The sequence below is a fragment of the Monomorium pharaonis genome, chromosome 8, assembly GCF_013373865.1.
Source record: "Monomorium pharaonis isolate MP-MQ-018 chromosome 8, ASM1337386v2, whole genome shotgun sequence".
NCBI lineage: Eukaryota > Metazoa > Arthropoda > Insecta > Hymenoptera > Formicidae > Monomorium > Monomorium pharaonis.
Window position 1 is genome coordinate 105,001 of NC_050474.1, and position 26,836 is coordinate 131,836.

General features: G+C 33.8%; 1 protein-coding gene across 32 annotated transcripts in view; it reads left to right on the forward strand.

Moving 5' to 3' along the window:
* LOC105833893 (calcium/calmodulin-dependent protein kinase type II alpha chain) overlaps positions 1-26,836 on the forward strand; it is a 121,245-nt gene that overhangs the window by 841 nt on the left and 93,568 nt on the right. For all 32 annotated transcript variants that reach the window (XR_004964477.1, XR_004964480.1, XR_004964481.1 and 29 more), the window contains exon 2: positions 25,949-26,043. Coding sequence is in view for 26 of the 32 variants with exons in the window: in XM_036291494.1 (XP_036147387.1) it covers positions 25,949-26,043 (95 nt within the window). In the remaining 6 variants the exon portion in view is untranslated. The remainder of the gene's footprint in view (positions 1-25,948; positions 26,044-26,836) is intronic.

The window sequence follows — 26,836 nt, forward strand, 5'->3', positions numbered from 1 at the left end:
TGCACGGTCGGCCATAATTGTTCTCTGTGTATGCGAGAGTCTCTTCTCTGCTCCGCCTTCCTCCCTCCTTTTCCTCCTCCTATATCTCCGTTTGCCGTGTGTTCTCTCGTTGTTTCTTATCACTTTTTCTCCTGTTGTCCATGTCGCGCGCCAAGTCTTTAATTTCCGTCTCTGTCGCGCACGCGGGAGAGAGATATCCGATTGCATTTCATCTATATTTAAGCGCCACGGGCCGTCTGCTCGTGTGGCTCAGCCTCTATATATAAAACGTCAGGGCGCCTGTTCCACTTCTCGCGCTCTGTGGAAGCGAGAAGCGCGGAGCATCGTGTATACGCGCGGATCTCTCACCGAATCGATATGGCGTCGTCGCGTCGCTTTTTACCTTCGCTTGTTACCCTCTCCTCCCTTATCCTCCGCCCTCCGCTCTTCACCTTCCGTCCTTCACTCTCCACCCTCCGCTCTTCGCGATCTACCTTCACTCGCCCTCCTTTCTGTCTCTCTCTCTCTCTCTCTCTTTTTTCTCTCTTTCTCCCTCCCCTCCTTCCTCTCTCCTTAATTTTCGTTAGAAATAAGGATTAATACCCTAGGTTTTGCATTATAGCTGCCAACTATTAACACATAATTTGTTTAAGCGCTCTCTCTCTCTCTCTCTCTCTCTCTCTTTCTCTCTTAAAAATTTATTTATCGTCGGATTTTCCAATAATACTTTTTGCATTAAATTTGATTTATATTTGTATAAATCTCTGGTTGACATTTTTTAACTGTTTAATTTTAAGAACTTTTTTATCTACAACTTTTAATCGTTACAGTTATAACTTTTTTGCGTTTTCTCGACATGTTTTATGCAGAGATGAAAAGTAACGAGCCGTTAAAAAATCAGATGCATATGCCAGAACATATATACATCTCTGTAGTTTCTATCATATTTGCGCTTCTTTCCAAGTCACGAGTAAATCCTTCGATATTTGTTGCATTTCGGAGCAGCGTATGCCGATATTCACGGAGATTCTCATATCACTTTTTTTATCGTCAGAGTGCCATTTCATCATCTGGCTCGTACTTCTTTTCCAAAAGAGTAATGAGCCATTCTAACTGAATTTTATTAGCCTTTTTAACCTCAATATCTTTTTCATCAAATAGCAACTGTTTTTAGTATATACATTCTTTTATGTGACGCAACGGTTGTAGGAGTAGTAGCAGTTAAGAAGAGAGTTTGTTTAAACTAAACCAGTGTGAAAATGTTTGTTTTCGAAAGACGTCTACGATGAAGCGTGCAATATCCATATATTTATTTATTTTTTAGTGTTTTTAAGTTTCATTATCAGTGTTTTTAAAAATGAAGAAATGCTCTTATTAAAGATTTTAAAATCTTTTCAATCACAGTTTGAAGTTATACAATTTTTTTTAAATTTTTCAATTACATTTTGTAATTTCTAATTACAACTGGCTTTCATTTTGATATATAGGATTAATATTTCCAAGTCATATAGTAACATTTTGCGTATATATTATGCCAGAAAAAATATCTTTTCCGAGGTATATTCTGAGGAGAGAGAATATCTCAGCAAAAATGTTTTTCTTAGTGTGAAGAAAAAGACTTTATATTTTGTTTTTACTATTATATGTATATATGTATACACGGAGAGAATTTTCTCTCTTAAAATTTACCCTCAAAATCTGTAATTATGGGATAATGTGTGACCTCGAGGAATTTTACTATATTTATCCCACAATTATCCACAAATTTTAAGGGTAAATTTTAAAAGAAAATTCTCCGTGTATGTGTGTGTATTAGTATATATAGTATACACACACACACACACACACACACACACACACACACACACACACACACACACACACACACACACACACACACACACACACACACACACACACATATATATATATATATATATGTATGTATGTATGGATGTATGTATGTATATAGTAATGAAGAAATATTGAAATATAGAAAAGATCACACACACTCACATATACGTCTCTCTCTTTCTCTCTCTCTTCGTTATAAATAATCGCCTAGCCTAGAGAGAAGCCATAGAATAGAATTCATAGTCCGATTTTATATTCAAGATCATCTTAAGTACGATCTCGAGACGTCAATACTATTATTTTATTGGTCAAGTCAAGTCTGCTTAAGTCTGCTCGTGGCTAGACGATCTTAAATTTCGTCCATAGAGTGGAGCGCAATAGTTTAAGGATTAAACTTGAAAGTAGCGATTTATGTCATAAATGTTTCAAAATCTACTTTTCGCAAAAATCAAATTAAATGAATTATAATGGGAGTCGTGGTAGGAACTAGCTCTAAAAATGATATAAGAAGAAAAAATGTTTATTTAGCATAAATGGGTATTTCTATAATTTATTAGGTTGACTAAGATGCTTTGTTATATGTATTTTCTCATATTATGATCTCATATTGTGATCATTTTATTGCGCTATTATTTAAGTCAGACATTTAATTTTTTATAAATTTATATACTACGTGAAACACTAATTTTTACACCTATCTCGACTCTATGTATACTAATCTATGTAAACTTTGATTTTGTATGTTTGATAATGCGTTTGGAGAATATATGGGGACTGTGAGTGTATAATAGACATTTTTCTCAAATACAAAATAATTTTTCCGTGGCACTTTTCGTGTAACAGTCATTATTTGTAACAGTTTCTTTGCATTTCTCGTCTTGTAATCATCGTGTCACATTCCCCAGCGTGTATTCGCCACATGCATCACTCAATTTCAATCGAAGCATCATAGATTCACAATCAGCGCCAATCGTTTTGGAATATTCTCCATGATATGTACGCGAGAATGTAATAAAAGAGAGTAAAATCGCGATGAATTCGTAGATATATAAGTACACGCGCGTTTGTGTCGCATGTTTTCATATATAGGTAATTTTTTACTTAACTAAATTAACATCAGAAAAAAGAAGAATCGTATATTATAAACAAAAATTAACATTTACACGTATCTCTTGTAACTTACACATATGTATATCTTTTAATTAATCATTCTATCACGAAATTATTTTGTACTTTATAAATATATTTAGAAAAAAAATTAAACTGAAATCAACTTTTATTATACTTTTGAATATAATGATATTTTTAGGTTTATTATTTCCAACATGATAAAAAATATATACATATATATTATATATATATACATAAATATATTTTTTTAATTTTTTGAACTTTTATAAGCAACGAGGGCGTATATGTATACATCAAACATATGCAAATATAAATAACTTATTTTAACCAGTGTCGAACACTGATCCTTGTGAGGTTTTTCGCACGCATATTACAACAAATTGTTGGTCGTGATTGATCCGTTTGTTCACGTTCGTTAGTTTGGTCGGAATTCGGAAGGTTTTTTTTATTCGTACGTGTATGGCACACGTTTAATGCGCGCTGCACATAATGCAGGCGGGCGTGCATTATGCAAGCGCGATATGTGCACGTGTGCGTGCGTTCGTGGCACAGCATAATCAAAACATTTCCCTCGTCTTCTGCAGCCATTGAATAATTCACGAACGGCGCAGCGCGCAAAGCCTTCGGTATCTTGCCACCGTACCGGTGATGAGAACGTCGCGATCGTTTCTTATCAATTATTGATTTCACTGCGTGAGGCGAGGATATATGATAATCGATAGACGCAATAATTGATAATCGATAATAAGCGCGAGGTCGTTTTAATTCTCGTTCGGGACGATTTTTTCTTTTTCTCAGTACTGAAATATCGTGTTCTATACGCGGAAATAATTTCTCTGTCGAATCTCGCGAATGTAAGGAAGCGCCGCATATCTCGTTTGTCGGGCGAAACCCTTTACGCAACATTCGTCGATGTATTACGCTAATTACAAATGTATATAATTTACGTCATCTGTGCGCAAATGTTTTGGCTTGTTGACATACAACATACATACATTGAACATTGATACAGAAAGACAGGCATATCCATGTCCGTGATGTTCGGTTTCGCGCTGCGCTGCGCTGCGCGTCGCGCCGCGTTGCGTCGCGTCGGTTCGATTTTCAGATCTTCGACCCGACGGGGGCGCGAGCGAAGCCGCTTACAGCCAAACCGATCCGAATGTTGATTTTGGCAACGGCCGGCGCTGACATTAAGACTGTGGGTAAATATTGGCTTTATCGAAAACTACGAAGGAAAATGCCAATTTCCGTCGCATCAAGTAGCATCATCAAGGTTTGTGGCGCCGGCCATCGACGATTTACTTGATGCTCCTAACACTTATCGAAATGTACATATATATTTCCCAAATATATTCGTGAAAATCACGCGCGACAATATGGATTATATTAACCACCTCTCTCACGTTGTGAGTTCTTTCATTGTGCCGCGAATCGAATTTTGTTTCGTTTGACAGCTACCGACACATATTTTGTGAAATCGGCTAATGTTGATCGATAAAATGTGCGGTAGACGGCTGTGTAACTATCCTATAGCAAAAAATAATAAAAAGTATGAGAATAAAGTAAGTCGTTTTCTCTCTCTCTCTCTCTCTCTCTCTCTCTCTCTCTTGCTAATAAAAAAAAGAAACTTGGCATTTAATTAAATGCTCAAAACTGATGCCAGTAAATATGTAGAGTCAGGGCTGGAAAAATACTGATCATTTTTGCTGTAACATGCAGGAACCTAATCTAACCTAACTGCACGAATAATTACATTTCATGTGTACCGTGCAGAACGCGCGTGACCTTTTCCCTTTGCCTCTTTTGAGTTTTCTCTTTTCTAACCTTTCTATTAAAATTTGCTCACGTCCGCGTGCACTCAAAATTTTGTCTCGACAAATATTTTCTCGCGTCTATTTTGCGTTTGCCGCGCAATACATCATAATTTTGTACTTTCTTCTTTCAGAAATCACAAAAATTATACCGTAAAGCGGAAAAATTTGAAATCATGCTGGTGGGAATAAAAATGTCTTTAGAAATAGTAAATGCCTAACCGCGCGTCTGTAACGCGCTACTTTTACCATTTGTCCCCTCGGGAAATCTCTGAGATTGTCAGTAAACATATAAAATGTATGAAACGCGTGATTGGATCCATCCATTGTAAATTTTTGATCAACTTTATGATGAAAAGTGATTACTTGATGAAGAATTTTCAATATTTCAAACTTTGTTGTGCAGTGAATGAAACTTCGGAACTTTGGATTTGCGTTAAATTCTGCATATTTTGCATAAATATAATTCTGTATAAATATTCAATTAAATATCGCACAAAGAGAAGGAGAGGAAACTCATCATTTATCTTTTCTGGTTAAAACTCGAACCTTTTTATCAATATATATTAATTGGAGTAGATTAAAGCATTAAACTCAAGCATTTTTATTTCATTGAATTTAAAATACAGTTCGAATTTGTGTGTGTGTGTGTGTGTGTGTGTGTGTGTGTGTGTGTGTGTGTGTGTGTGTGTGTGTGTGTGTGTGTGTGTGATTCTGCTAAAGGACGCCGAAAAGGGTAAGAAAATGGCAAAAAAATCTCTTGCGTTAAATTAGCTCACGAAGTAGAATTTAGCCAATCGACCACAATTCATTTTCTCTCGCGAGATAAGACACGGAGGAAGCAAATTGCAAGTTTTATTGTCTTATCTTTGATGCACGCTGCGACGGGAGCAATAGTAATAAAGGAGTAATAAACTCGTCTTCGATGACTTGTAGCTCGTCGATATCGATTCATCCGGATGATTCGGTTGGCCTTGTACGACTATGACGATGACGATGAGAACAAATAGAGAAGCATGTGATAGACCGCGCAGTGGAATAAAAATTTATTTGCTTCGATCTTTTTGCTAGGTCGTTTATTTTATTTTATTCATTCTGTCAGCACACGGTTTTTACGGCCGTGGGAACGTTTACGTTAACACAAGGAATTTTTGTAGACTTTTATAGATTGGGTCTCTGTATGCGAGGCGAATGCGGCTTGCAATGGCTGCAAATCGTAATCCGTAATCGCTGTTTTGTCGTCGTCGTCGTCGTCGTCGTCGCCGCCATCGCCATTTTATTCAATAAATAATAAATAATTTTAAATTACGATTTATTCAAAGGGACATTATGAAGGCGTATTGCTCATATTGAAATTGTGTACACGCATAGGAGGAATATGGTTACTTCGAGATTAGATTGGGGATTAAATCTCATTAAAGTCGTAGCTACACCTGATGCCCTCTATATACATTGTATAATACACATTACATTTCCACTTCTCTTCTCGTCTAGCAGATTTACCTATAATTGGTTAAACTATGAATATTTATAGTTTCGAATTTTTTTTAATCAATGCGAAATTTAAGTTTTAAAAAAATTCGTAAAGTCCGTTCACAGTTTAATGACATTATGATGATTCAACAACGGTTCGTTGCACTTCTAACTTTATATGATCTGATAGTTATTTCTGCAGAAATATTCATGAAATAATAGTTAATTACGCTAAGAAACGTGTCTAATCAGTGGCCAGATAGCAAAGCTTGTAGTTGAATCATTCAGAAGAAGCCAGCATTCTTTCGTTAGATTTCTGCGACGGCGCTGACACCGTGACGTTGGCTAGCCGGTACGGTAATGCCGCAGGATCGATCTTGCGGGTGAGAGAGTTCACGTAATGCCGGCCGGAAACTCGATTCAGGTGAACCGAGCGTACGTATGTATGTACATGCATTGCGCTAGAAGAGGAAGTGAGGCAGGGTAAAGAGAACTTGATTCGGTTGATCCGAACGACAGCATGACGAGAGATAGAGAGAGAAGGGGGTTGGGAGGCTGTAGGAGAGGCAGGACGGGGATCCCGATATTCGATGTTGGTCGTGCATTTAACGAGATTTCGTGGCCGTTGACCGAACATCGTTGACCATCGCCGCTACGGCCGACGATTAATTAACAGTGCCGGTTAATGCCTCGCAATTATTATGCGCCGGAATGCGCACTTACGCGCTATGCACTTGATTCGCTATTAAGCAAAACGACCGCGGTTGCTGCGAATTGCAGGGTGCCCGCAACGGCTCTTTCCGCATCTTACCACCATGTTGAATGCTGGAAATTAAGCAGTTGGCAAACTGATTCCACGTGATTTCCCTCTAAAACTGGAGACCGACGTGTTAATCTGTTTTGAACGCGTAAATATTTCGTTCATCATGATTCGTTGTTGCAAGTATATCGAATCTCGAAATATTTAAATTCTACACAGTCGCTTTGTAGGTTGTGAATATTATATTAGATGAGAGACGACTTATTTTGCGTTTAGCAGAGAATCATTTAAACTTCAGCTGCGCGAGCTACATGGCGAATGCGTTAACTTAATAGTCAAACTTTACGAAGTTGTTTAATGATGTATTATGCGAAGAGTTATCTCTAAATAGAAATGATTTATTATAAAAAGATATCTTTTAAAGACATTGCTATGATTCATTAGATTAAAGATAAGTTTTTCCCTTTTTTCCCACAAACATTGCCAGTTAAGTTCACTTCACGTGTTAAATTGAAAATAACTATATTGTAGAACATTGCGAGATTTTTGATTATTGCGAAATATTTAATTGATTGATCAATTATATAGTTTTTTAATGCCTGATTACATTGGTGTTGTTAGCGCACCTGGAAATGACTAATTTTTAATGTGCCACTTTTTGTGAGGGGAGGGGCGAGAGAGAGAGAGAGAGAGAGAGAGAGAGAGAGAGAGAGAGAGAGAGAGTCAGACAGACAGACAGACAGACCCATACTCGGATACAATATTTCCTTATCCTTGTCACGTCCCGAGTCCAAGCTATTAGGACTCGGCTGTATTCAGCTCGGCTTGTATTCGGTTGGGGAGGGCAGTCCTCCACGTGTTGCCGGAGGTTTTCCATAGAGATATTTCTAACGTAGGTACGCGATCGATAACCTGGGCGCTCTTTCGCGTAGTGGGGTGTGTTTATCGTACGTACACACGTGCGCGCCACGACAATGCGTACAAATGCGCAGACATATGGAATGATGTTGCACGTTTTACATGATAGATATAGGCTGTGTTTCAAAATTGCTGTCGGTATACTGAAAGTCTATAGTTTCCGTTACGTGCACTATAGATTTTCAGTACTGACAGTAATTTTGTTGAAACACAGCCATATAGTATAATAACCTCGTAAATGCAAGGTAGGAGATATCGATTAATAGATTAACATATTAGCGCGTGGTGACGAAGGAGGTCGATGCAAACGTGCTCCAGTTTGCTTGATACACTTAAGCGGGTGGTGGGCGCGCAAGTTAATTCCGCGAATGTCGCTTCAATATTTCTCATTTTTTTTTCCGAGATAGCGTTCTCTTGTTATTATATTAATATCCTAATTTTGGCAAATGATTCAAAATTTAAAATTATTTGTACACATCTTAATATTGAGAAATTATTAAATCTAACTTTTTTTTACAAGTAACATATATGTATGATAACATATTCTGCAGGAAGATAATTATACATGTTAAATATATATGTACATACTTTTTCTTAGAGTGAAATTTTCGAAATTTTAGAGAAAAAATCTGCGACCCTCTAAAAATTAGTATAATAAATGTTTGATGAAACGCAGCTATATCTGCGGACAAAAAGACTACCGCGTTCTCTTCCTTGCTCATAATTTGGCCCAGCTAGCTATAAATATAAAACGCATTAGGATGACATTCTAGCCACACTATTATCATCACGGCGTATTTCAATGCGCAGAGTTCAAGGAACCGGGGAAGATCTGTTAATTATTTCTTACTTTGGTTATATAGTGCGATCGATATGCGTGATGTAGAGTCTCTTTATACACATTTATATATAAGACTATTCGCTTTAACTTTATGAACGTGCTTTGAAAACTTAGTTTTGAAATTTGGTGAAAAATATAGCGCAAGTATTGCAAATTACTTTAACAAATTATCACGTGTACAAGCATCATAATATAACTGCCTAAATCTTTCTTAAGTCTTAATTTGACTTTAAGATTCTACTTTGTGAGAAATTTTATAAATACTAATTTATAAATACTTAAAAAAGTATCGTTGTATTGACTTATATATATATATATTAATAGCTACTTACAGTTAAATATATTAAAAATTAAATAATTTTTGTTGTTATTATTTGATGATGCAAATGATGGATTCACACGAACTGTTATATTCACGATGTTAAGGAAAGGTCATAAGAAATCTATTTGCTAGCATTTCTCTTGCGTTCTTTACCCTTCTGCCCCTTTTCCGGGATATCTTTGGTCTTTGCACGGCGGTGTTACTAATAATAGCAAGCGGCACAGGACGAAAATAGGCCCTGCAGAACTATGCAACACGCGGCTCGGGAATTTCATCGTCTGCTGACCTCACACGGCCGTTTACCTCATCCTAATGAGAGCGTGCCGCTCCGCAAAAACATTCGTCGAGTTTCGTTGTTTTCATGCATCTCTATTATTCTGTAGAGTTTACCTAACGACCACGCATCGTCGCAAATGTGAATGCGATGACAATGATGACATCGCCAACAGCAAGTTGTGAAGTCTGTTAAAAGATCGCATCATATTCGCATCAAATCTTAAATATTTTAATTTATTCATTTATTGATCCGAATTTATTCATTACACTGAGAAAAAAGTAATTGATTCAACAAAACATTTAGTTGCGGGCTGCCAACAAAAGATATACTTAAAATAATAATATTTGCTGTTAATGCAAGTGCAATAACGTTGATTGGATTATGTATTTATTTAGCAATACCATATATTGTTGTATTGAATATATCTTTTGTTGGCAGCCCACAAATAAAAAAATTTGTTGAACCAATTACTTTTTTTTCTCAGTGTATGAGTGACTTTTAATATTTGAATATTTTTTTATAACTATGCGCGATTTGGAACTCTTTTGAGAATTTTAGTAAGATAACTTTGAGATTCTCTATCTAATGATATAAGATTACTAAATGATATAAGATTGCTCATTTAACTCTGTTACTTTTATCTTCACAAAATGTTGCGACTTGTTTTTTTCTGTTTACTTCATCTTTTTATTAGACTACTGAATCTACTAACGTAGATCGATGAATTAAAACCGATGAAAATGTGTAAATATTTCTTTAATAGAAATTATTATTTACTGAAAGAATTCAATTTCCTAATACATTTTCAACATTCGAACATTTTGTATGAGAGAGCGTAGTAATTTTTCGTAAAATTAAACCTGTTATCAGAACTTCTGCAATGGTACTCGCTACAGTCGCTACGAATCCCTTTGAGATTTAAAAGTGATTTTGAATTCAAATTTAGTGAGAATTTGTTACACGAAAACTTACTTGTCGCAATATCGCTTAACTCTAATGGGTTTCGAATAATAACGTAAATCGACGAGATCGGGCATTGTTCCACAAGTGCACGGTTATAGTTATACATATATTAAAAATTGTCAATTAAAAGTGCATATGTATGAAAGTTTTGTCAAACTTTTATTTGACTTTTCCGTTTTTATTTTTAACAATTTTTTTTCGAAAGCTTACTTTTTAAAATATGTGGTAAGATAATTTTATCTTTCTCGATTCTTTTTTTCTGATATTGATATATGTGTAGATTATTTATCGTGGACTTGAATTTTTATATTTAGTCTCGGTGTCTGTGTACCTTAATTCTAAGAGGAAATTGTTCATTTAAATGCAATATTAGCAATCTGACATATTAATCAGCATATAATATTGCATTCTACGGAGTGACAATTAAAACTATGTATACACGTTGAGTTGTGTGAATAATCGAATGAGGCAATATGTAATCGAACATATCGCGTACAGACAACGCATTGGATAATTAAATCGATATTTAAAAGATGATTGGCGAGAGTATAGGTACTATCAGCGATCATAAGCGGTGCGCATCTGGCATCGCACGTTTATTTCCATTGCGTTTGAAACAGATTGTTTAAAGATTTAGATAGAAATTTCGCACGAGTCAGCAATTGTCTATTATATAGATTGATTTCGGTGAAGTGGAAATTCTCTCTCTCTCTCTCTCTCTCTCTCTCTCTCTCTCTCTCTCTCTCTCTCTCTCTCGTCTGTCTGTCTCCCTCAGCTTTCTTCTCCTTCATAATTTACACATCTGCTTTTTGTGCTAAATCCACTCAGAACAATGTCAGATTTTTCATTAATCAACACTTTTCGGAAAGCAATGACTTATTAAGAAGAGAATACCTTTATCAAGTCAATCACAATGGAGCATGCATGAGCATGCATCAAATGGACATAACCATCTTCAGTTATAAAGGATCGACTTGAGAGAGAGAGAGAGAGAGAGAGAGAGAGAGAGAGAGAGATTTTTTAAAGATTAATGCCTTATTCAAGTTAGCGTTTTATTTAACATATTACAATGTTAATTTAAATTCTATTAATTTTTCAAAATTTTTTTAATATTATATGGCGTTATTACGTTTTATCAATAAAAATTGCAATATCTTTTGGACTTTCTTGTATTCTCTACACATACGCATGTATACCTACACTGTCGATTATATTTGATTAACATGATTTGTTCAGTAAATTTGTCTGATTGACTAGTCCATGTTGCATTGAAGAGATTAAATAGTTCCATCGAATTGTTTCGGCATTCTCGTTTTGGCTTTATCACGAATATTATTTCGGAGGAAGGCAAACTTATTTTCAGACACGATGGGCAGAATTTAACGGGCATTTATATCGAAGTCAATTCTTTTAATCTCTCGATTGCGGGCTATCTATTCGCGACTTTGGAGTCGACGCGTAGCGATATTGTTTGTTAATAGATAAATTGCACGCGAGCGTGAACTCGCAGTTTCTACATATTTGCTGTTGAAACAACACATCAGATGTGAATATAAAAAAATGTAAGTGAAATGCAGTAACTTTCCAGTTGCAAATAAAATTGTTTTAACAGTCGTTTTCTTTAAAAGCGCTATGATATAATTAAATTTTCGATAAAGAAACTTAATTTATTCTTTTTATTTTAAGACATTGAAAAAAAATTTTTTTTACACGAGAAATTAATAAATATGAGATAAATTAATAGCCAATAAATTAATAGATATTTGACATATTATGAAAATATTTTGATATTTGTCTTCCATTTATTCTTTTTTCTTTGTAATGACAAATAATTGTGTCCAGAGAGAAGAGAGAAAAAAGGTTTAAATTAGAAATTAAAAGTAGGAAAATTTCGAAAGATCTTTTAGTAGATACGATACTATAAATTTAATAAAATGTCACAAAATTTTCGGAGCCAGGTATAGAGTTACACGAGGTTCACGGTTGGAGGCCGAAGCATCGCGCGCCGGCTGAAGTTTTCGAAAAATAATCCGACTTTGCCGCGATTTTAAAAGCGAGTGACAAGCACGAACGTGCGATCTAAAAATAATGGCACTCTTGTATACATGTGTGTGTATGAGAGATGCCAAGGTCCATTACTTTACCACTGAAAGAAGAGGGAGGGAGGGGACGAAGGACTTGTACATCTCCTCCCGTTTCTCTCGAGATGCAGTTTCGCCTACTTTCCTCGCTTATCCTCGAGCGACGTCCTGTATGAACGATAAAGTTCTTTGGCGTTTGTCTGAATGCGGGAGAATACGACGCTTAAATACGAGATCAAAGACTACTGACGTAGATACAGGAGAAAGCGCGGTCGAGAAGCTTGTGTGTGATAGTGTTACAAAAGGAAACGAATTAGAAATAACAGGGAATATTATTGCGCTCCTCTTATTATCAAATATCTCAAATAAACCATCTTCTTTCTATAATAATAGTTTATTAAATTTGAGAACTTTACAAAAGACATTTAAGCATTCTATTGAAAATTTTATATGTGAATTATATTTACGAATGTTTACGAATTTATTTTTAATATCCTTGAATTTCTGTACTTTCATCTACAAATCTTTTTGAGCGGATTCATTTTAATTTTAACTACTCGTCAAAATATTAATTTACGGAAAGAGAGGAGGGGAGAGAAAGAGAGAGAGAGAGAGAGAGATGCACTAGTTACTCTTAACAGAAATTTAATGATAAATACATATTCAGACAAATAAGGAAAAGTAACTTATTTATTAATTAATGATTTTTGCTATGTGATAGAAATTTAAAAATTCTGGATTATTCCTATATGCTTATTTTTTCAGTACTTATTATATTTCTCAATCGAATCTTGATTATTATTATTATTATTATTTTTTTTTTAATGAAATGTTTTTATTAAGAGGGGCTGGTTGCCAATTTGAATGATACACGTTCATTTTCTGACCTTTTCTTACCGGATTCAAAAGGCATTGTCATCGGAATGCAGCTGATATTCTTGGAAACTGGGGCGTCAAACTTTATTCTTATTCGCGAACTGCTTGTACCCGGTTCCACCTGACGTCTAAATTTATGATACTGCAGAATAGTTTTCCCAGATATAGACACAGAAATAGAGTCATGTATCCTTTAAATGATCGTGATTGGCAGAAAGTCGGCCAATTTCATACCTGTCTACATTTTTTAAAATAGATAAAACACATGAAAGAATAAATTTATCAAATCATCTTTCTATCTATGTTATATAGCAATACTGAGTACATACATAATATTGTATAACGTTTTTGATTATAATAAAAGTTTTTAATCATAAAATTTTAAATCTGCATTTTTGAAAGAAGAATTCTTAATAAACTTTAAGATTTTTTATCTTTTGGTTAAATTTAAAGAAAATTTTACTTGAATTCTTTATAAGAATTTTAATTAAAATTTAGTTTTAACAATTAAAAGGTACTTAAAAAAAATTCGAAAATTGTAAAGAAAAATAATGATTTAAAGTTTATTAATAAGTAAAAGTTTTTCAATTCCGTGAATCTTTTGCGTAAAATATAAGACGGATCTTATGCGAATTTGGAAAAAACTTATATACCAGATCAACTTTATCAGTCACAATGTTCTTACACATTAATAAAAACTTAAAATACATTCTCGTACTCATCAAAGCAACTTTATTGTGTAGATTTGAAATTAGCAACTTTACCATCACGCTTGATTGAAACGCGTCGACAGTTGGGGAAGTTTAGTTTCCGGCAAATTACATTTTACGGCGTTAAAACCGATTTCAATTTGTAAGTTCTGTTTACGAGCTGTAACGCAATTAACAATTTTCCAAGTATATTTTTAATAGTGGGATAAACTACGAAACAAAGCATGCGGCGATTTCTTGCTCCAACTTTACTTTTGTTTTTGCCGCGACATTAAAGAGTTACTGCATAGAAATAATATCTTATTAATCTTTAGCATTAACAAAGTCACATGATTGTGTAGAGAAGAGCCCATGATATTTAAATAGTTATGGGGTTACATATTATCGCTTATTTGGATGTTTATTTATTTGCTTGATACAAATTTTATCTCAAGTAACAAACTATCGTTATTAGAACATTAAATGATATTATTAATCGTGACAACACTAATCGATATTATTACTGATTGACATTAAAATCAATTAATTAGCTTGCTATCTGATATTGACTCGAAAATAGTTATCCCGTCATCATAGTGTTTTTTACATTGTAATTGATAATGTTAAAATTTAATCGCAATGTTATCCTCGCAACACAAAGTAAACGCAACGAGAGAACCAATCAGCATCGGGGAAAAGCAGCAACAATAAAATAGTAACATCTCCTTTTTACAAAGTGGAAATTTATTTAAAAATTTCGATTATATATTGTCAGAATGTTATTCGAATGAATGACATAAATATTATTCAAACTTGGTGAAAACAATTATCATTTTATACTATTTCTTTTCCAGAACTTATTACAATCTCTAAATTTTTACAACTTGAATTTTTGAATTCTGTTTTTTAAACACACGAGGAAATTTTAAAGAATATGACAAGTATGAATGAAAAACATATTTATGTATTTATAATGTTTTTACACAAAGCGATAAAACCGTTCAAAATAATCAATTCTTTGTTGTACAAGTGAAGGAGCAGTTTGTTGAAAAATTATCGCAACAGGTTTTGCACTCGGCTTTTCTATTTACGGCTGTACTCTACGAATTACCATAATATGTCCTACGACTTCTATAGTGCTCGCTCATCGAAATATGAGACTGCGTGCAGTCGCAATGCGACTGCATTACGAATTCACTGCGAATGTCACGAAGTACGCAGACGGAAATAAATTCCCGTGGAAAATATATACTAGCACTTTCTTTAATCGATCTACAATTGATCTACAAAAATGCGAATACCTGTTTTTACTCGACTTCATTTTAAATGAGATATTCGAATAAGTGCTTTTTTATGTAAAAAAAATAATTTAATCATGCATTTGCCACTGTTTATTTAAGACGTTTGCAGTTTTCATTATTTTTTGCTGTTATATTAATATTATTTTATAATATTATAATTGATTGATTTTTTATAGTAGTTAGTAATATATTTATTTTTATAATATTATTAAAAGTAAATTATATATTTATTAGTTTATTAAAATTAAAGGAAATATCTTTTTTTAAAAGAGTTAGCCACACACACACACACACACACACGCGCGATTTTTAATTTTATAAAATAATTCTTAAAATATTATATAATTATATTCGTAGTCTTAGTTAAACTAATTTGTGTGAACTTTCGAATACAACGGATAAGCATTTAATCGCAATGAAAAGTAACGAGATATATCGAAGGCGATAAATCTTTTTAATAATTTAATTTATGTCTTGTACATACAACTTTGATTCGTTGTACCGCATTATGTGGTTGCACTACGTTATATGATTATTGATTCGTATATCTTTTCATAATAACGGTTTCGTCGTGGACACCATAATCATTTATACTTTTTTTTATTTTTATATAAGTCTATTTCGTGCGTACGTGATAGGTGCGCGTGCATGTGTATAGATAACTCTACTGAAAGATTTTATTCTTTAATTTTAATGATAAGAGCTATTTAATAAATAAGTATTAAATATATAATTTGTATATACATATAATATATTATTTCATTATCGATAAATGACACATATTTTATTGTATTTTTTAAATATTTTATTTCTACTTTTGTTTCATGTTAACTAAGAGTTTGCCCAAACGTATAATTATTGTCAAATCAAAAATAATTTTTTATTGCTACAAAAACTTTGTATATTCAACATAGTTTTTGAACGAGTTTATTCTGCATTGTGCTAAAGAATATCGAAGTAGAACAATGAAGTTGCATACATTTTTTATATTAATTATTACACTGAGAAAAAAATTTCTTTCAATCAATAAAATGCATTTTCTTGAAATAGAATTCTTTGATGCAAACAAATATTTTTTCACAGCAACAAAAATGTACGCTAGCAAATAAATATTTTATTCTTTTAAGTAAATCATTTCGTACATTTTTGATTTTGTTCCTCTAAGTAATGATTTAATGACATCAATAGTATCATTATTAAACTGAAATAAATCATTTCTTTGTAATAAGAAAACCGAGTTTCTTAAATGTATTTAAAGAAATTTTTTTCTTAGTGTAGCGTATGTTTTATACCTCTTTATAAACACATCGTAGTACTTAATTATTTATTATTTTTAGCAGTTTGTATAGACTGGTAACGCAAATTATGTTAATCTATGGTGCGGATAATGTTGATTCGATCGAGAAAATCAATTTAATAGTGCAAGATTGCGCTTTTACAAATAATACGTTACATTTACTTTTTCTTTTTTAATAAATGCGAATCTGTGGACTCTTATTAAGTATTAGAGAAAAAATGTGCAGTAATCTATCTGAAAATAAATTTGATGCTACATAGTTAAATATAAAAATTTATTTGGATACATTACATATTATAGCATTTTATGTAATCTTGATAATTAAGTTTTATTCTGAAATTAGTGTTTACAGACTTTCTTGAAAAAGTATTATAGTACTGACTCGATCTTCGGTAAAAACTCAATCTAAACGGAACAGAGAGAACATTGAACTCTGTGTATTCTCCCGCTCAGGGTGTCGGCATTGTCATTCGCTGTCGACCAGAGTTAATACTATTCTCTCGCAATTAACATTTTGCAAATCGTAACACGAGCAACTTTTATGGATGAAAGTGATTGGAGAAAAATCTAATTCAAAATTACATGCAAAGAATGTGATGAATGCGTTTCATATCCACTGTGTCAACCGCGCGCGTGCGTGCGTGCGTGCGTGCGTGCGTGCGTGCGTGCGTGCGTGCGTGCGTGCGTGCGTGCGTGCGTGCGTGCGTGCGTGCGTGCGTGCGTGCGTGCGTGCGTGCGTGCGTGCGTGCGTGCGTGCGTGCGTGCGTGCGTGCGTGCGTGCGTGCGTGCGTGCGTGCGTGCGTGTGTGTGTGTGTGTGTGTGTGTGTGTGTGTGTGTGTGTGTGTAGATGAGGGCTGTGCCACTGTTATACCGCACTTGCACCCTGCCGTGGAAATATCGACCGGTTAAAGCTATCCCCGCCCGTCGTTTAAACCGGCCAACCAACCCCCTTGTCGACACTCAGCCCCTACCAATAGAGTTTCTATCGGACTTTCTTATATTTTTCATCTCGGTCACCTCTTTTTTTTCCTCTCCCTCATCCTAAGATAAAAGGCACGCTCGACGATACTCGGACACTATACAGTAACCAAGTATTGATACTTTATTCTCGGTAGGGTATCTCTAGCATACTTCTCTTGATGTTACATATTAGTAGGCTGAAAATAGTGAGCAAGTAGATACCATTGAATACACACACACACACACACATAAAAGCGCGTGCGAGGATTGTGCGTGTAAATCTTTTTTTATTGAAACCTGAAAATTAAAGTAGAAACTGCCATATACATTAAACGATACGTATTATATTTCCGGACGTAATAATCTTTCGTTTTGAGTTACAAATACAGAGTTTGAAAATATATAGTATTAATTTTTTACTGTCATTGCATCTTTTCAGATAATAGAATTTAATAGAGACATTTGATAGAATAGTGAAACACATGATGATGTTCTCTTTTTTTCTCTGTATAAAAAATTAGTGATCAGAGATATGACGATATTTATATAATATATACTAATCCGAAACTCTCTTATAAAAAGGAGATGACTACTGATGTTAAAAAATCATTGCATTGTCGTTGTTTCAGTTATTGAAAAATCTCAATTGTTTAACTATATGTAATATTGGATTAAAATTGGATTCGATTATCAAATCGAAAGAAGTTTGGAAATAGTTAAATTTTGAGCCGTTGTCGATTGAATAAAACATACTTTCGTTCGTCGGTGAATTCTGTGACGCTTCTATTGAATTGACGGGATGTTATTCAAATCGCTGCCGGTCATTTCCGGAATGCATCGTGTTGAACGTCAAAGATAGCCTGTGATACTTTCTGAGCGGTTGGGATATCGGACAGATCATCAAGCAGAGACGGTTATGTCAAGGTGCATCTGGAAATGCTTAAATTTAATATAGAGTATTGGTATCTCACAATCAAGATTAAACCTACATATATTTACAATTTTCAGCCAATGTCGCCGTATCTTAAAAGTATTCTTTATCGCGGCGCCAATTGCATCGCTGCAACTTTTTGTACTATAATGTGTCTTTTTCGGAAAGTACATGTACAAGGAGTTAAAAATTGGTTTTCTGAATTGCACAGTGGACATAATACTTGACTCTTGCGAAATCTGTGATAAATAGTAACGACAATAATTATTTTAAAAAAAAACTTGCAAAATGCTAAATGTTTAAATTGTAAAATATCCTTCAATACAATATAAATTATAATTTCTTATTCTCTCTTGGAACATATTCTAGTAAGTTTTACGAATGTATAAAGTTTCTGTGAGTACGTAGATGTTTATAGTAATGATAAAATTTTTAATCTTTAACATTGTTAAGTTCGCGCCAGTGTTATCTTGACCATATGATTGAATTATTGAATAAACTTTATTATTAGGATACGAAAATTTGTAAAGTGCTCTATGATTATAGCTTTTTGAAATAGATGATGCTGACACATGTTGAAGCGGTTCATACGCAATTATTTTCGCGGATTACACATATTGCTTGATTTTAACAAGACTCTTGTCTATTCTGTTATTAGCCTTGTCAGGAAAGCAACGCTTATGCATCTCCATCTCAGACGCGACATAACAAAGTTTTAAGTACCAATTGCCGACCTTTATTCGTTATTCGTTTTATTTTGATTTTAATTTTTTAACAAAATAGAATATTTGTGTTCATACAATCGTTTTTTATTCATACAATTGTTCATGTAATCGTATATATAGAATTTCATGTTTTTTTATCTAAATAGCTACGACCGTAATAAAATAATGACTCTTTGGGAAAAAAGTAGACCTATATATCTCTAGGGAAATTATTGACTATTACTCGCGCGCCTTCGACCTTTGCCATCACAATCTGGCTTCCGGATTCTTATATGAGCAGATAACTCTTGGCCTTGCGAAGATTGAGAGACGACCGGTCGTTATCTTGATGTATTCTATCTGTCAATTATCCACATTAGCCTATTTCATGGATATTTCACAATTTAAATTTATTTTGAACGTGACTTGTGCGCACGGTTTAGCGACAAAGACTAAAGCTTTTATAGACATGCGCAAACGTTAGTTAAAAGATAGCAATTTTTTGAAAGAGTTTTTATATATACCTTTGTACGTTATAATACAATTAACGTTGTAGAAAAATGTTATTACTATTTTAGAAAAACTTTTGTGAAACACAGAAATAAACAAAAAAAATTTTTTTAATTAATAGTGTTATTTGGAAAACTAGTTTTAATTAAGATTGTTTCCCAACAATTATGTAGACTATTTTATAGTCAATGTTTTACACAATGTTGATATCTTTTTTATCAGAAAGTACAGAAATATATAATGGTATACTTAATGAAATATCATCACTATGTTAATTGAGTCTGTTGTAGAAGGGAATGTAGAGATAAAAACCTAACATTATTGCTCGCATACGTTATACACTAATTAAATGTCAAGTTTTCTAACTCGTTTACTGTTACGAAAATGTGAAGCATAATTGTAAAAAGAAAATAATGAATATAGTTTAATTAAGATAGGTTTTTCCATTAATCGCTATCATAGTGTTATTATGTTATTAATTATTATATATTAATTCTAAATATAATATAATATATTATATTTAGAATTAAGTCATTGTAAAACATTTGAATAATTAGGTGTACGTATGTAATTTTATGGTGTGTGTGTGTGTGTGTGTGTGTGTGTGTGTGTGTGTGTGTGTGTGTGTGTGTGTGTGTGTGTGTGTGTGTGTATACTTTGCAGCAATTTTAATAGAAATGATATGGAAGTTGACTATTTGGTTTAAAAGTTAATAATTAACTTAGTTTTCGATGACAAGTGTTCATCTGCAAATCCTGCATGCAGCAGCAGCTGCAGTTGTGTATTTGCTGCGGTATATGCACATATCTAGATGCATGTAGACGCGATGGCTCGCTCACGTTCGCGATCAAGTCACATAGTGGCGATGCAACGACAGAAGTAGGACGGGTAGGGCCGCTATGCAAAATGTAGGACCACGTTTTACGACCTACCACGTGATGCGCGATAGAGAAACCCGGCACGGTGAGTGTCGTAGAACTCTGCAGGACCTGCGCGCGCAAATGTGTATCCATTTTGTAAGATACCTAGTTCCAAGCTTCTCTCATTCTCTTATTTTTCTTCTCTCTCTCTCTCTCTCTCTCTCTCTCTCTCTCTCTCTCTCTCGTGCTCAGTTCACGAATTTTCGTGGGAAACTAATTTTGATAACAGGAGACTATTTTTAATGGTCTTAAAGTCACTTGATTGAAGATTTCGTCACGAAATTCAATCGATAAAATTTTGATAGATTTAATTGCAAGTAGGAACTGTGATTACTAAGAATACAAGATCGAAAAAAACGTATTTTTATATTCGCCCCATTATACATTAGAGAAAAATGAAAAATCAATTAGGTTTCTCTAATATTCTTTTGCAGTTTAAATTATCTAATATAAAGCGGTCTAAGATATTCTGCGATATAGCGAATTATTATTATATATTATTCTGTCACTGTATATTGTTTTTAAATCATGCATACATAATTATTAAACATTAATTTCCAAGACTACGTCTCATTATTTAATCAATTGGAAATTGTTTTGAAGAGATAATTAAATGGCGAAATAATCGGAATCGCACGCGGGATTGTTCAAATGAAAGTGAGATACTGCTCTCTGTAACCTGTTCTGTCAATAGGTCCCCTAAACTTTAATTAAATCACTTTAGAATAGTGGAAACTCACAACGGAAAAACGACGCAGGTCGTGACGTTGAAAAAGGTGATAAATTGAACGCGATGAGGCACCACGGGGTACTCGGGTAAGAAATAAAATCGCCCTTAGGGACACCACAAACTCACGTGGCGAGCAAGCGAGCCGTGTGTCAGCAAGAACGAGCGTGTATTTAAAGCGCATCTCCGTCGCCGTCGCAGTCGCTGTTATCGTTAGGCAATGAGACGCTTCTCTTTGAGAATTCATCGTTGATCGTCCCAGTTCCACGCCGACGAACGAACTGAACTCGTTTCAAGGTCGATATCTTTCGTTCCCTTGCATTATTCTTGCATCCCTCACTTCTCTCACTGGTTTTTTTTTTATACGCCACGTTTCCATCTTCCACTCCACTCTCGCGCGACTCCCTTTTTTATCTTGCTGTTAGTTTAACGTGTCTTTTCATCAATATTTTTTTTTCTGTTTACCTTATACTATTCTTTGCGGCGCAACATCACGCGAAGGAGAAAGGCTACGACAAAATGCGACAATGCATACTTACTTTCAATCTGAAAACGAAAATACGATATCTATTAGTTAAGACTGTGTCATCATAAAAATTGATTTTTACATTTATTTAAATCAATTTTATTTTATAAGTATATGTTTTTGATATAAAAATTTTGTGTTATTTCTTGTTTTTGTATACAATATAAAACAATTTTTATTTCTTAAAAAAGTACCGTGCTTTTATATTAGACAACGTTAAGTTTATGAAAAATTTAGATTCTTTCTAATTAATAAAGAAAATTTGGCGATACCGAAAGTGTTAAAATGATGTAAAAACATAACGTGTATCTTGTATCTTGTTTTACATAGTTTATTTCTTACTTCATGTTTGCTCCTACTTTATCGCTTGCTATTTTTTCATTGGGAAAGCTTTATAGTACATTAATACACAAAGATGCAAAGAATGGCATAGCGTATTCGTCGTGTGATTTTAGAAATTTAAATCTCGGCTCGATTCTGAGAAGGAAGGGGAAATTTCATCGCTATTTTTAGTATAAAATAATATTCACTTCTCGGTCGTCGAAGAACAACGCCGCTAAATTAATTTTGCTGCTTAGTATATTTAGTATTAAACAGTCTTTTTGAAATTATTTTGCAAGTTTTAAATTTTATTAACGTAATAGTTATATTTAAGCAAAGACGTATGTACAGTGATTATTACAACACATACTTTCCTCAAGTTTAACGTAACTTTAAATTCTTTCGTAAATAGAATAGTTTAGGAGAATTACAATATGATATTATTCGATATGTATCAAATGAAGTTAAAAAGATCTTTGATCTGACTGTTAAAATAACGACTTCATCCTTTGTAGTTTAATTTCCGCGCTTTCTGAATAGCTAAACGTGAAATGAAAATTGCATTGCGTTGCATCATAGATGAGGAACTATGTGACGCAATTTCATATCGTGTTGTATTTGATGCTCACATACTTCTTGCGTACTCGTGCTATATCCGAGAGTTTTTTTATCTGGCATTTTATTAATTGAAAATCCCCCCCCCCAATGTTACTGTTACTTTCGCTCGAAGTAGATATACATACGATCATTGATTTGCATTTCGTGGCACGCTACGACACTGTGTATTGCGTTTAACGTGAATTTTTGTCAATTATGTATCATTAGTGTCGCGCGTACTGTCGAGAGAGAGAGAGAGAGAGAGAGAGAGAGAGAGAGAGAGAGAGAGAGAGAGAGAGAGAGAGAGAGAGAGAGAGAGAGAGAGAGAGAGAGAGAGAGAGAGAGAACCACGTCGTAGTTGCTCGTTTTAGTAAGTTACACCACAAATCCGAGCATGGTTTCTTCGCGATTACTCGCCAGTGCGACCAGTACAGTTTGCGCATTAAATATTAATAACCCACACAAGCTTTCTGAAAGATATATGTGCTGTATGAGAAGATGCAATATACAATGAACTTTTACAAAATTTCTCCCCGTGCAAAATAAACTCCAATCTGATTGATGATTATATTGTTGAAATTCTTTGTAAAAATAACGAGAATATGTTGAAATATTTTTGCATATTTTTTTAAACAATTATCTATATATTGCTATAATTTATTATAATTTTCTCACTTTATTACAATATATAGATATCTATTAATACACTTTTATGGTAGAAAAAATTATACATTCGTTAATATAAAAACATTTAAATGGTATATGTTTATTAAAGAGTTTAGTATTCTCTTGCACCATTTGATTGATTGACTTGGAATATTTGATACCATGATTAATGAAAGCCTCGATACTTATTATTATTAGTAATATTGAAATGGTATCTGACCGACATACACGCGAAGAGAATGAGCGTGCAACGCGAGAACAGGAGCGTGACATTAAATAATCGTCATGCTTCAGCGGTATAATCTCGTAAAGAGCACGTGAGCGGAAAAGCTACCCCGTTCTACGATGAGGGGTTGGAAAAGCGGCAAAAGGTTGGCGTGGAGAGGATTGGTGCACGCAGTAGCTGGTGGCACAATCTCCGATAATGATTGGTTGTCATGGAAACGAGCCAAGCACCCGCCTCGCCCTTTTTCCTCCGGGCAGACCGAGCGGCGTGATAGTCGCGGCGTGCGTCGCGACGTTCCGCGTTGCGTCGTGCCCCGCTGGCTGCGCCGACGCCACCAGAATCAGTATCGGCAACGGGAGTTTCTATATCCCGTAGCAAGGTTATTACTTTTGCATATGATTTTTTTTCAGAATATTATCTTTGTTTATGAAAAATATTTATGTTTTTCTCTCACTGTGCATATGTATATTATTTTTGAACCATATTTATTAATATCGTATTAATATCATATTATGACATTTTGTTATTAATTTTTACAGCAACTTTAAAACAACTTATATAATATTTAATAATTCTATTGACGCGCATTATAGAGATGCTGACCATAACCGAGTTTCCTTGCCACGATGCAGCGATAGATTGTGATCGAGCTGTTTGTCAATGTTAATTTTTTTAGTCTCATTTATTCGATATCAAGTCGATTATAGACGCTGATAATTTCTTATTTCTACTTATTTATATTAGAAGAAACGAATAATAACTGACAATTCCACATTGATGTAGCAATGAGCTGTTAACACTTTCTTCATTTTTTTGTCTTTTTATTTCCTTTTATTTGTTTGGGATATGTATACCTTCTCAATCGACTAATTCTTATTCACCGTATCAAGCACACAGTGTACTTATATATATGTGAATATATATATATATATATATATATATATATATATATTACATAAGTGTAATATTATATTATATAAATGTAATACATATGTATATGCAGTAGAATAACTGTCGTATAATGTGTGTATCATATAATATATTATTTCTTATAGACTAAAGATATACTGCACATTTTACTCGGTATGTAGCATTACATTTAATACTTGCAGTATAATTAATACAGTAAAGATATTATGGTTTTCTTTTAGATAGATATATGTTTAAAATGTTATTTAATTTAATAGTGAAAAGTTATTTAAACTTGATCGATAAACTTGATCATACATGCTTTAAAACGATAGTTGAAAAATATTGTTTGAGTAATTGTTTTTATCTTTATTGAACAAAGTCTATTTTTACGACGACAAAACACGTAAAAAGCGACTACGTATAACAATGGATTTTTGCATTAATTCTGAATCGATAAGCGGACGTCGCTGCCTGCGAAGAAATGACAATTTAAGTCTTTCGGCGAATGGACAATCTGTAGTTGCTAATCTGCCACTTTGAACGACAGCGCTACAGAATGCTCGGAGAAACTTTAGCCAAAGTTTTCTCAACGCCGTGCACGCGGTTTTCCGTATATGTATATAGAAGGAATAACGGCGCGAAGTGCGTCGCGGGGGTATGGGATAATCGAGAAAGTTTAATTCTCAGGTAGCTAGAGATACCGAATATATACGACTATGAATTCCAAGAGTGGACCTTACTCGTTATAGTTTTGGTTTGCGAGTGTAATCGGTGTCTCGGAATTACGGAATCGGCTTTTTTTACTGTGAGAATCGCTTTAACGAATACTTTTGACGTCACCGACATGTAATCGCGATCATTTTATTTTTAGCAATGCGGAGGTGTCAAGCGAATCGATTTGACTAGGCTGTGACGTCATTATTTGGATCTGTTGCGAATTACAGAATCATATTAAAGTAGTATACCAATACATATACATGCGCGCACGAGTTCAAATATCTCAAAATACTATTCTTTTAAAAAATTTGTTACACCGTCATTTTTCGGCTTTTTGATATAAAAATGTAATTTTTATCGTATTATGCATTCGTAAGGAATTGTAAGAAAGGTATCTTGCTCAATTTAATAGAACATTAAATTGAGAAATGTGACTTACAAATTCTATTCTTGGATGCTTTTGAGCTCGTGGTAGTTTTGATGCAATAAGTTAGCGAAAACTCGTAATTTTTTGTTATTTATAATAGCACACTTTAATTTAAATGCGAATTATATGCGCCTCTAGACACATTCATACATATTGCATATTTTCATCCTCCGGAATAATAATTATCCAATGACTTGATAACACATGTGTGTGTTCTTATGATTGTTTCAGAGGTGCCTTCTCCGTGGTTCGACGATGTGTCCAAAAAAGCACCGGTCACGAGTTTGCTGCAAAAATCATAAACACCAAAAAACTTTCCAACAGAGGTAAGTGGTAATCAAATACAAGTCACATCAATTGGATTTTACTGAAATAGTCTCATTGATTTTAATTCGGAAATGAGATGTCTGCCATTGTTTAAAAAATTATAATGCAAACCAAAAAGGATATATAACAAAAATTTCAGAAATTTATTTTTGATATTATTCATATGTTTTGATTTATAAAATAAACATATTTAATGTTATTGAAATATCATAATTACAAAAGTACTGTTACGCTGTCAATAAAATTAAGCTTTTAAATGGAAAAAAGACTTTCATGGCTAAAAGGCCATGCGTTCGCATTCAGGCACATTGAAGGTTCGAGTCTAAAATATCTTTTGAGAGAGAGAGAGAGAGAGAGAGAGAGAGAGTAAAAGATCCACTCGTTTGAAACGACGGGTAAGGCCGTTTTCTTTAACACAATATAAATCTATACTATATATAGTAGAAACAGATCGGAGATACATGAGAAAGGAAAGGTTCTGTTTCTTTTTTAGAAACATTTGAAACATTTTCGAGGCAACAGTATCCGAATCGTCATCATAAATTTCCATTGCAAAAGAACTGCTTTCATGGCTTTGTGTAATTGCTTTTTTCCCGCGGGTATTTTATCGCAGAAAATATACAACATCTAACACATACATAGAATTATTATCTTTATTATTTTTTTTGTGGAATTTTACTATAATAGCCTAAAATGGGAATAAAAGCACGAACAAATTCCTTGTTTTATACCATTTTTTTGTAATTTTTACGTAAGTATTCCATTCATGTATGTTTACGTATACGTAAATAA